General features: G+C 41.2%; 1 protein-coding gene across 7 annotated transcripts in view; it reads right to left on the minus strand.

The window, feature by feature from the left end:
* The window catches only part of MPPED1 (metallophosphoesterase domain containing 1), a 51,741-nt gene that overhangs the window by 20,213 nt on the left and 19,142 nt on the right, over positions 1–12,386 (minus strand). For all 7 annotated transcript variants that reach the window (XM_071551538.1, XM_071551539.1, XM_071551536.1 and 4 more), the window contains one exon: positions 2,456–2,681. In XM_071551538.1, coding sequence (XP_071407639.1) covers positions 2,456–2,681 — 226 coding nt within the window. The remainder of the gene's footprint in view (positions 1–2,455; positions 2,682–12,386) is intronic.

A 12,386-nucleotide genomic window follows, 5' to 3' on the forward strand; every position in this document is an offset into this window, starting at 1 on the left:
AGCAAGCAACTGCATGAAATTCAGCTTTCTTACTCAGTTGTGAGATCTTCCTGAACTATGCCCGTAAAAGCATCTACCAAAGGACTGTCTTTATAATGAGGGGGCAAAAAAAGATTCACCATGGAAAATTCAGCAGATTCCTGTACTTTTTACAGCTCACATTAGTATGGTGTGGGAAGGGACTGCTTTCCCAGAGAGCTATGAGAAACCTCTCATTTTTGGGTGAGTGGAGCCCAGAGCAGAGAGCTGGGGAGGAGCAGCAGAGATCAGCAGGCACAGACTGCACTGCAGCCCTACATCCAGCACACAGCCAGTTTAACCCACACAAAGGAGCTGCTCCTCTTCCCAGGTTTTCTGGCTGGTGGGTTGGCTGATGGGACTTTGCTACTTCTGCATCTGCTGCTCTGACAGATTAATGAAGAGTCACTTATTACTGCTATTATTGTCACTGTTGATGTCTCCACTGGCCATGTCACCAATTGGCATGAAAACTTCCCTCAGCAAGGAAAAAAACCAAACCAGCTTGCCTGGAAGACTTTCCTCAAGACTTTCTCCCATATGGAGTAAGCAAAGATCTTCAAAAGACCTTGCAACACTCCTCTTCAGGACCAGAAGGGGATGGGAGATGAGTTAGCAGCACTGTGAAACATGCAGTGTGGAAGTTGAGATGTAACCTGAAATTGCATAAAAGATGGAAAGCAATCTCTTTTTTATTTTTTCTTGAAGAGCAGGGCATGACACACAGCTCAGGCAACCTGTGCAGCGTGACAGGATTTGTGCACAAAGGGAATGTGGCAGATCTGATTTGGCAGAAACATTATTTATGGGTTAGTGGGTGGACAAAAGTTTCCTCAACAGATTTTTACAGATCTAATCATACACAGAAAGTTCAAATGGTTCCCTTTAGCCTCTGCTCTGTGCTACTTTAAGACAGTGTTTTGCTTTAATTTAATTTCTTTAGATTTTAATAAGACTTTTGGTACTTTAGTGCCTGGAAAATTATTCCTGACACTGGAAATATGGTTAGGAACACTGCAATGAAGATATGAAGTTGCCAGACATACTGTAAACAGAGCGTAATTACAGTATTTAGAGTTGAAAACCAAAATGGGAAGAGATGCCAAGAGGCATTTCTCAGAAGTTAATATTGGGGATGATATCATCTAATATCTTCCCAAATAATTTGAAAAATGAAGTAAACTGCACACTGATCGCATACACAGGAGACATGAGAGGAGGATGAACTGCAACACAGGGCAGGTTGAAAAGAAAAACCCAGAAAGGTCTGGAGACCTGTGAGGGAAAAAGAGAAGGATGCGCTTAAGAGGGAAAATATTTAATGCAGAAAATTAACACCCATCTCAAGTAACCAAATGGGAAAATGCCAATTTTCATTAAAAAAAAAATCCAAGAGATTTCACAGTTTATTCACACTGAAACTTCACTTTGGGGCCCATGCAGCAGGTTTGACAACTTGTTTGCTACATTTCAGCCTGATGTGATTTGAAAAGGAGGAATAACAGATTCCCTAAAAACCTGCCTTTAGAAATACATCTTTGCTTACTTGGAACATATACCAAATGCTCCAGAAAAACCCAATTTACAGTCCTGTGAGCAGGAATAACACAGCAGCAATGGAACATTAGGGAGACACAGCAGCAGCACACACAAGGTCCAAGGTGGAAGTCAGGAAGCCAAAATCCATCTGACACTGTCAGGAAGTTCTAAGTGGTCACTGTGCAGTAGCGCAAAACCCATGGAATGCACTGATTTGTTGACTTTAGTTTAGAACTATCTCTCTGAGAAAGCCATTACTGTAAGTAATTATATATAATATATAATTATATATATATAATTATATATAATATATAATATTATATATTACATATGTATAATATATAATATTTAATATATATTACTATAAAATAAGAGTCTGAGGTATATTTTTTTTAAAAAAAGGCTTTCACAAATGCTGAAATAAGTTACATGGCTACTGTATGCACCGATGCACCTTAAATATTACCTGTAAATTAGTAAATTAACCTTAAGTATTATCTGTAAATTATCTATCATCTGAGAATTATCTGTGAAACATTATCTGTTGCATGGAAATTGCCAAAAGAATTTGCCCTTGCAATAACATTAACCTGTAATTAGATAAACTCATCAAGTACAGAAAACATATTTTATGGCCCATGGCCCATGCTCCTGGCTGAGGGTTTGAAGAGCACACTCCCCTTTCCCCAGCACCATTTGGTTACCAATACCCACTGTAAAGTACATTATTTTGTCATAGGATTGATTCATTACGAGAAAACACAAACCCTTCATCAATCTGAGTATTCCTTTTCCTCCCAACACAGCAACCCAAACAGAGCTGATGCATAAAAAATGGCTTGATGTGACAGCAATGAACAATATTTATTTTTTTAGGTATGCTTAAAAACCTGCTTACCAAGGGGAGCCATATATTCTGAATCCCCTCACGGTCACTTCAGAGTCTTGGAGATAGATGCAGTTTGTTAGAAGAGACTGTACATTTTCATAGCTCTCTGGCTTCAGCTTAGAAACAGAGGGGAAATAGTAAAAGTCCTGCTTGATTAAGTCAGCCATGAATTCCTGGTCAAAGGTCAACTCATGGTTTCCTGCTATGACAATCTTGTATTCATAGGGCAGGCTACCTAAAACAGTGAAAAACAAACAAGTTACTTGTTTTATTGGAAAATCCAGCAGAAAAAAACAGATATTCCAACTGTCATTGACTCCTGTATTAGGCTCACCCACTTGGAAGGGCAGAGCACATCCCTCCCACGTGTTGCTGCAATTCCTGGTGATCCCAGGGCAGTGACAGGACTGTCCCCTCCGTGGCACACTCAGCATTCATGTGTTGAAATGCCTTCCAACTCATCAGCCTTAAAAACCAGCCTGCAGACTCCTGCTCTACTATTTACCTCCCCTTAATTGCCATTTGTGCTGCAAGTATCACTTACTGTGACAGTGATGATAACTCTCTGACAGAAATTGGGGCTCAAAGAAGATCAGCCTCGGAAAATCACGTCAGGAAAAGAACCAAAGCTGAGGGGTTTGGCAGAGTGTACAAGGGAGCTGTGCCACCCTCACCCTGGGTCAGCCCAGGCTCTGCCGCCCTCTGTGCCCTGGCATTAATACCAGACCCTCGAGCAAGACAGGGATTTGGGTTGGCTGCCAAACCCCCCCAGCCCAGAGAACAATCCCCCAGTTTGCCTCTACCCTGTGTTTTTTCCCCCTCTCCATTTTCTCAGTGACTTCCTCAGCTCCACGGACTGTAATTTCAAGTGACTCATGCTCCAGAATATTTTACAACTGCATTTAGTGAAAAACCTCAGAGCAACCTCCTGGTGAAGGCAAGAATAAATATGCCCACACACGTGGGTTCTTCCCCAGAGCAACTCTGGAACAGGAACTCTCCACCTGACTCTGCATTTGGGGATGAACTGGATTCTGCCCCTGAGACTCAGCATCACCTGGCTCAGAAAGTTCAGCAGAACCCTCTAAGTACATCTGAGAGGAGACAAAGACAGAAACTGTCTAACTGACATTAGCTTTGTTTCTGCACTATTAATTTGAAGACAGTCAGAAGAGGAGACTGGGACCAGAAAAGGAATATTTTATTGAAAGTCAAACCCACCTTGCACAGCAGCAATTTGAAAATTTGTTGTTGGTAACATAGAAGTCTTTAGCAATTTGCAGTGGCCAAAGTTGGCGTGACAGGACTTCAGAATAAAATACAAGTGTGGTTCAGAGATGGGGAAAGAGAAGACACGGTGCCAGCCCAGGGGAGATGCCACCTGGCTGAGCTTTGCCAGATGAAAGATGTGGGCAATTCTGAAGTTTCACACACTTGTTACACTTGTATTAAGAAAATTGACTGTGCAGGTCTTTCCCATGGACCCAAATCGTATGTGCCTTTAGAATATTTAACAGGAACTCTTTTCAGATATTTATTTCAGTGTTGAAGATTCAATCAGTTACCTGAAAGACTTTTCCTTTGTGCTTCTGAAACAGCCTTTTGCAGACGTGCCCTCCACCTCTGCAAGTTTTGCACCAGTTAAAAATGCTGCTTAGATGCTGCCACATGTATGGAGATCTCCAGACGATCATGAGTACTTGGGCAACAGGAAATAAAGAAATCCTGTATGCCACAATTAACAATTCCATTTCTGTTCTCTTTTGCAAATCTTTTCCAGCTCATCTGGCCCATCCATCTCGCAGCCAAGAACCTGTATGAGCTGGTTATAGTTGTTGCTTCCACTAATGTGTTTATGTCATGTTGCTGTCTGTGGGTGTTACTCAGGCAAATTAGCAAATTACTCTAAATGTACAGTTACATTTGTTATGGTTGTGGCCAGAGGAGCTGCTGTACTTACAGCTCTGTCAGCTTTACAATTAGCAACTCTGGTTTTGATGAGTTTGCAGCTCAGTTGGTTGGGTTTTTTCTTTCATTCCACACCAGGCCATGGTAAAACTATTTCTCTCCCTTTGTCTTCTCAACTATTCCCCTTCACCCTTTAAATCTTCATTTTTTTGACTAACAGGCTATTTTTTTGCTGCTTGCTCATCAATTTAAACAATCATTAAACCAAACATTAGCAATACCTGACCAACATTTACCTGAAAACTACCTTAAAGCAGCAACTCCTTCCTACTTCTGATGTACAACTTCCCACTTTTCTCTTTTATTTGTTACTAATTTCTCTGTATTTTCTCTTTCCATCCTGTCCTCCCAACACCAACACCTACTTCTCCCTCCCTGGGCACAGACTCCTGAGTCTGATCTGAGGAGAGAGAAGCCTGAGCACCTCTCAGAGGTGCCCAAGTGGCAACAAACACAGGTGAGAACGTGGCACAAGGAAAGAATGAGGGTGGTAAAGGAGCAGAACAAGTGCCTAGAGCAGCTGGGAATTCGCCACCCTTGAAGACACTAAAAATTGAAGTGGAGCAGGTTCTGAGCAGCCTCCTCTCCACCCAGACCTGCTCTGAAGAGGAGCCTGGGCTCGGTTTGCCTCCAGAGGCCCCCTCCATCCTCAGTGATTCCAGTTTTTAATCTACACTGGAAAACAAACAAGAATTTTAAAGAGCCTGCAATGGTGAAAGAAATGAAAAACTCATTTTGTGTTGTGGTTCTAATGGAACAAATCCATGGCAGACAAGCAATTTCCCAGGACCAGAGAGCACATTCCATTAATTTGGTGTGAGTTCCTCACACTCCGTTAGCAATAAGTAGGACTAAATGCCCAACTGATGCCAGCACGTGGCTCTGGGAGTGGGCAGGGACCAAACTGGCTGACACAGCAGCTCTGTGTGTGCAGTGGTATCAAAGCAAACATGTGGTGTCCCAGGAATGCTGCACACACACCCAGGACAAAATTAAATTAAATACCCAGAAACATTCAGGCAGAGAGCATGTAAGGAACAGATCTGCCCTTCAGGAGTGCCAAGAAACACATGCAAGAACATATGCTGTGGGAGGCAAAGATGTGACTCCAAACAACCAAAAAAAAAGAGAAGTTATGAATTTGGGGGAAGTCACATTTTCTTTCCTGATCTCTCCTTTTGACCAGCCAAAACAAGACAAGTGTTTTTGCCCAAAGCCCAGGGATCCTCCTGTTCTTGGCACCTGAGAGGATTCTGCTAAAATATGCCTGTAGTCATAGCAGGACACAAACGACAACTGGTTGGAAAAGTTTTACCTACACATTTTTCCGTATTAAAATTATTAAAATGCCGCTTGGATGGAATGGGATATATTTGGAAGTTCATGTAGTGATTCTGACATTACCAAGGAAACAAAATGAAGCAAAATGTCAGTTTAAAATATTTTTTGGTGAAGAAAAATTTCTTTGCTAAGCAAAATTTCACTTTCTTTCCTAAAGGAAGCATTTTTATTTTCTCTCACAATGTTTAACTTGCAAGAAACTGAAATTATTTTCCTCCATAATCAACCTCTAAGCACTTCATCCTATTTGGAATTTGGAACCAAAGGAAATGTTTATAAATCAAAGCCCTGTCAGAAACACACTGGCTCAAATTCAGTCCTGGGCTTCAGAGCTTTCTCTCTCAGGCCACATCCAACTTTTGCCTTCTGCCAGTTTGGGATGGGGCTCCAAGGCACCACCCACTGTCTTACCATGGGATGAGAGATTTTCCCCATCCTTCTCCTTCTTCTCTGCCTTATTTTGCCCTCTCCATTTTGTCATCTCCTTTTGCATGCAGTAAAATGCTGGACACACATCTTGCCCTTAATTTACCAGTTTTAGCAAAACATATCTTCTTCTTAACTTGTAGAAGTAAAATGCTTTAGACAACACAAAAAAATCTGCCCTAAATTTCCTACTTCAGTAGAATTCCTTATTCTTTGAGGTTATTTTGCTATCAAAAAGCCTGGGATATCATATTTAGCTCAGGCATGGCCAGATGGTATTATCATCTTACAAATGCAACCACATACGTGGGGTTTTTGTTACAGCAAGCCCTCCCCAGAAAGTTTCTCAGCCTTCATTTGCTCAGGATAAGACTCTGATGGCAGTTCTGGTAATAAAACTTGTATAAGAATATATACATATATTGTTTAGCTGGTAACATCTTTGTTTATCCCTTTCATTACTGTAGATTGCTCATTAAGAAAATCAACTGAACATCTAATTTTTGCATGTTTATGCACCAATTACAACATTATTGCAGCAATTTTTAACTTCTCAACTACAGTAGGTCCTTTTTATGGTGAACATAATTTTTTTCCAAAAGAACTTGCAACCTTGGGGGACCATTACTTGAACTCCACTCTGCACAACGCAAAGCTCTGCACAACGTGCCTTTGTTTACTGCTTCCCTCCATCTGAGTTTGGTCAAAGGAGAATTCTGTGTGCTTACAGGCTCATCCTGCTCCATCAGCAAGCCAGGGAAGGAGATCAACACTGCAGATAACTCAAGAGAAAATTCCTGATGTCTGCACTCAAGGCTCCACTTGTGCTAAAGAGGTTAAGCATCTTTATCAACCAGTCACCTCCTCTGCAGCTTCCAATTGTTCTCAACTTCCAGCTTTGCCAAGATAAATGCAAACTTGTACAGGCATATGTGCTTTGCTTCTCTCCTGGCACTGAGCAGAATTTTTAGTGTTCATTAAAAGCACTGACAATCATGTAAGTGCCCACTTAATGCTCCTTCCCTCTCATTTCAACCTCTCAGAATACAGCAGCGAGTGATACAGTGGAGAGGCTGCATAACTGTCTCAGATTGCTTTTTAGCATCTTTTTGACAGTTCTGTGTTTAAACACAGGGGCTGATGTCTGGGAAATTCACATTAACATACTTTTTGTATGCTGTGCAATCTGGAATAATACTGTAAATGAGCACTCCCTCCCAAGTCCTCTGTAACCTGCTACCTCCAGCCATTCTGGCACTGAAAAAGCCTAATTCCACCAAACACCAAACCAGCAAACACATGCAATTTGTAAAGCAGCATTTCTTTAAACAGACAAAGGCAAATCAAACTAAAGAACGACTTAGGCTCATTGATATCCTGTGTTTTATACACACCCACACACGGGTGAAATTACCTCTAGAGGAAAAGTGGCTTCCTTCCACCCTGGTGTATTTAATCCTCCTGTAATTCTGCAGAACCAACCACTGCCTGCAGCGAACCAGGCCATGAGAAAAGCTGCAGTGAGCCAGGACACAAAGGTGATGTGGCTCTGTACCTTCTATCCACCAATGGTCAGTAACAGACACCTCCAAAGTGCACAACTGCCACAGACTGACCGTCCCTTTGATGTGTCTCCTTGGATTATGGCACTTCATGCCTTGAAAACCACCACCTACATAAGTCACAGGGGCCATTTTCCTAAGTTCTTTTTTTTATTTTTTACTTCCTTGGATAGTTACAGTCTTAAATAATACACTTTTTTAAAGGGATGAATTTCCACCTCAACCTTTATGATATTCTAGTTTTGGTTACAACGTGTACCTGGGGACCAGGAAAGCAAAGGAGACAGAGAACTGAGTCAAAAAGTAGCAATTCAGAAAATGTTTGGCACTTCCTACACAGATCTCTGTGCACTGATACAAATTCCCCTGCAGATCTGCAGATCCCACGGAGGTGCTTTCAGCATTTCCCAGTTGTCACCTCCTGGAAGGGAAGACTACAAAGAGCTGTGTGTCATGTCACAGCACTAATAACAAGGTTTAATGTTTGTGTACAGTGCTCCATGATAGGTGTTCAAAGTGCTGCACTGAGAAAAATTAATCCTCCAACAAATCCATCTGGTAGGTGGATCAAGCATCATCTTCACAGTTTTACAAGGGGGGAACAATAAAGAGGCTGTCAAACCTGAAGGTGACTAGATAGAATTTGGTTGCCTGTCTTCCTCCGGCTCTTTCAAGCATCTCTGCCAGAGGCAGTGACAGTTCCCAGAACCACATCCCAGATTTTTCACTTCCGTGGTTTTTCTCTGCCCTTCTGGGCCACTCTGCCTTCCCAAGCTACACTTGGCTGCTGGTCTGGGCCAACACTGGGTGGGTTTACTCACCTGTTCATTTGAGAGCTCAGGGATCTCAGGGTTTATGGAACCAGAGACTCAGAACCCTGAAGTTTGGCTGCTTCCCATTCCTGGAAAGAAGCCATCCCAGTATTGGTACAATTTGCAAGAAGTCTCCCAAAAGCAAACCTGTGTTTGGAAGGAGGAAATGAAGGGCAAACACTTTAGCACCCACTGGAGCTTCTCCCCAGGAGCACGTGGAAACCAGTTGTTCTGCATCATCTTCCCTATACAGGGATATAACAAGGACTCCTGAGTCCCACAACAGCCAATTTAGGAAGTTTTCAGGACAGAGAACTTCCCCAGACCTGGGGAAATACTGAGAGCACTTTGCTGTGCTGAGTTGTCTGAGCCTTAGGTGGGCACATGGAGCCAAGCCAGCTTACATTTAAGAAATGCAATAAAAACCAACCCTTTTTTATATTTTTTGGTATGCCTAGTCTTTTAAAAATGACATCTGTTCTAAATCCCCACACAGCTCAATGTTTTTCACTGCATTTCCAAAGCCATTCTTTTGTAAATAGATAATTAGGGCTTAAATACTTCTTTCAAGGGGTTTATACATTAACATAAAAATAGTGTAATTACTGATGGTCAAAATGGCATGACTACAATTCATAAATTCTAATTCCTTTTGCTGCTCTGGAGCTGATTTTTTTTCGTCTTCAACATGATTTTAATCTGTTTTAAATGTGAGTATTATTGAACCCAAAACTATAAAATACCTGTTAAGAGAGGAAGAAAAATAACTACCATCAGTTGGCAAAGCTGAACAATAAAGCAAAAGTAAAGCTAAGCCTGGTGACCACAGGCTTTTCTGAACGTCTTTCATCAAGAACTTAAAAACAGTTATGATGTTTATTGACCAAAATTAGCTGATTCTGTCTACAGCATCTATTACTGGAGGATTAGATACAACAAAATCTCATACTAGAAACAGGGAATTCTAGAAGTGCTGGTCCCTCTCTTCACTATAAACTATTTTTAGTCAGAAATAAAAATATAATCATAATTTTAATATAATTATAAAACAGTATAAATATATTATTTTATACTGTATATATTATATATACTGTATATATTATATATATTGTTTTCCACTACAACTCAAAGCCACTTTCTATTTTTTTATTTCCAATTTAGCCTGAACTTCAAATAGGAAGTGTGCCTTAGACATTGGCAAACCTCAAGCAAACAGACTGGAACAAGATATATTATAAAATGTGTTAGTTTAAGTAATCCTTCCAATCCGTGCATGGAAGGGACTTCCCAGAGAAAATATGGAAGGATGTGTTGCAGCTTATCCCACAGAGCTGCTAGTCAGGTCCATGTACTTAGAAACAGTTCCCCCCAATTATTTTTGGCTGTTTAAAATGTTACCTGTTAAAAAACACAGTAAGAGAACAAACTAGATTAAAAAAGAAGGAGAATATGAAATATGAGAACAGGAGAAAGGTCAATTAAGAAAAAAAGAAGGGAGGCACCTTTCATAAACTTTGTAAACTGGCTGTTCATTCCCCTTTCACTTAATTTTCTAAGCTACCCTGAAAAAGTGTAGCAAAACAGAAATCTCACGTCATGATATTGCATGACTGGGCAATAAGAGGACAGATGAAACCCAACATAAATTTATGCAGAGTAATTCAAGTGCTGCAAAAACCACACCAACTGTAGATAGTGAGGGATTCTGAACGAGGCCTTGCCACTCAGGAAAGAGCTGATGGAATTATATCAGGGAATTTTATGATGGTGCCACCTTATTGTTCAGTCACAGTTAAAAATAAAAAGAGAACAATCCACAACAGCAGAAAGGAAACAAGAACTAGGGAATGTCATTATGCCAGGGGATAAATTTGTGGAGTTCTCAGAGCGTGTGCAGTTCTGGTCTCATCATTTTTAAAAGAATATAAAGAGTGACACAGGTGATCAAAGGCATTTAAGGACTTCTGAACAGCCTGAAAAATATCTTAAGGGCAGATGTGGGAAGAGCCTATAAATTCTTAAACAGAATGAAGAAAGCAATTGTTGACCTGCCTCTTGCAGTATTAGGAAATGAAACCAGTAGGTGACAGGTTCAGAATAAGCAGAGTCCACCACAGTCACACTGTGGGACCCCAACTGTGCCTGCACTCAACATTGGCAGAGATCCAAAGGGCAATTAAAACACTCAGAGATGAAAAATCTAAGTATTAAACACCATGAAATACTGCCTACCATGGAAAGCTGAGACAATAAGCACATCCAGTCACCACCAGGACTTCATCCCTCGCACAGATTAAACCTGGCCCTGGTGAAACCCCAACTGCCTCCCTGAGAAGGGGAGAGGAGTCTTAGCAAAAAGGAAACAGGAGAGAAAACAACTAATTACAAAAAAGAATGAAATCAAGCAGAGGGGTTTAGGGGTCAGAAGGTGAAAAGGTATAAATTTGGGTGGCTGAAGGGCAGGCAGAGCACCAGGCACAGGCAAGAGCAGGATCAGGAGCTGTGCCATCTGAGAAGGTCAGGCCATCCTGTGCCCACACAGAGGCAAAAAAAGAGAGAACATATTTGAGGGATGACTCAGCAAGCCAGTGTGCCTCTATTAGCACAACACTTGAGCATGTGCTTGGTGTAGCCATAAGGTCCATGGAAGTTAATGATGTTAATGCAAGATAAATTTTCCATCAGACAGGCACAGAAATTTTATGTAAAGCAGAAAGACGAAAATCTGAAGTCGCTGAAGGGCGAATTGATCTGAGAAGATGAAACAGAGATAGACCAGAGTGACACAGACCCAGGAGGGCAAGAGAAAACAGGAAATTAAAAGGTAGGGATCAATGCTACACATACAGACATGGAGCAAAAGCAGGGGCAGGGAATGCACCTTGTGCTTGGGAGGAAGCTGAGAGCAAGGGAAGGTGCACCTAACAAAGATTCTGGGGTTTATCCCAAGCTGTAATCTAATGACAGCCAAGACATGGATTTGACAAAGATCAAAATAAGTGGAAAGTGAACCCTGTACCATGGGCATGGAAGAATGGGCAGGGAAATTTGGCAGCAGTGACTCAGAATGGCGGTGGAATTAAAAGTCCGTGCCAGAAGCTCTCAGTTCTTCTCCAAAAAACTAGTAAAATACTAAGACAAGGAAGAAGGTTGGGCAGGCTGTGGGAGTTGCTAAATAATGGAAGGTACTGGAAGGAGCTCTCTGGAAAACCCCAAACTGTTGGAAACCAGTGCCTTTCACAACAAACTGGGCAACCAGGGAAAACTCCTAAAATTACCTCTCCAATGGAACTCTTCTCATCATTCTGCCATTTGCTACAGATTTTGCAACCCCTCAGGGTATTCAAGAGTTGATAAATTGTTCACTTAAAACAAACAAAAACTTTGTTAAAAAATACGTTAATTCTTCCCCTTTTTTAATTGCCAAGAAACTTAAAAAAAAATCTTTACCTTGCCAAATTTCTGTATCTCAGAGAAGCTCTCACAAAAATGCAGCTCTAACCACCAAGACCACCTTTTCCCAATTTAACCTACCATGACATTGGAATCATGCCGGAATAGTCAGAAAATTAAGCCCATTTTTTGGGAATAAAAATGCACAGAGACTGTGCAGCAAGTCCTGTGTGTAGCCCCCACCCTTCCTTGCCAGCAATAACCCAAAGCACTCCTCTTCCCACACCAGCAGATAAATGAAATGGGTATTATTTAGAAGGGATAACCATATGGTTTGTATAATTTGTATATGCTATTTTCAGGACATTATTATAATTCGTGGTAGAGACCTACAAAATAGGGTCAGAACTTGCTTTCTGTTTTATAACCACCCTGTTC

The sequence above is a fragment of the Pithys albifrons genome, chromosome 3 (genome assembly GCF_047495875.1).
Source record: "Pithys albifrons albifrons isolate INPA30051 chromosome 3, PitAlb_v1, whole genome shotgun sequence".
NCBI lineage: Eukaryota > Metazoa > Chordata > Aves > Passeriformes > Thamnophilidae > Pithys > Pithys albifrons.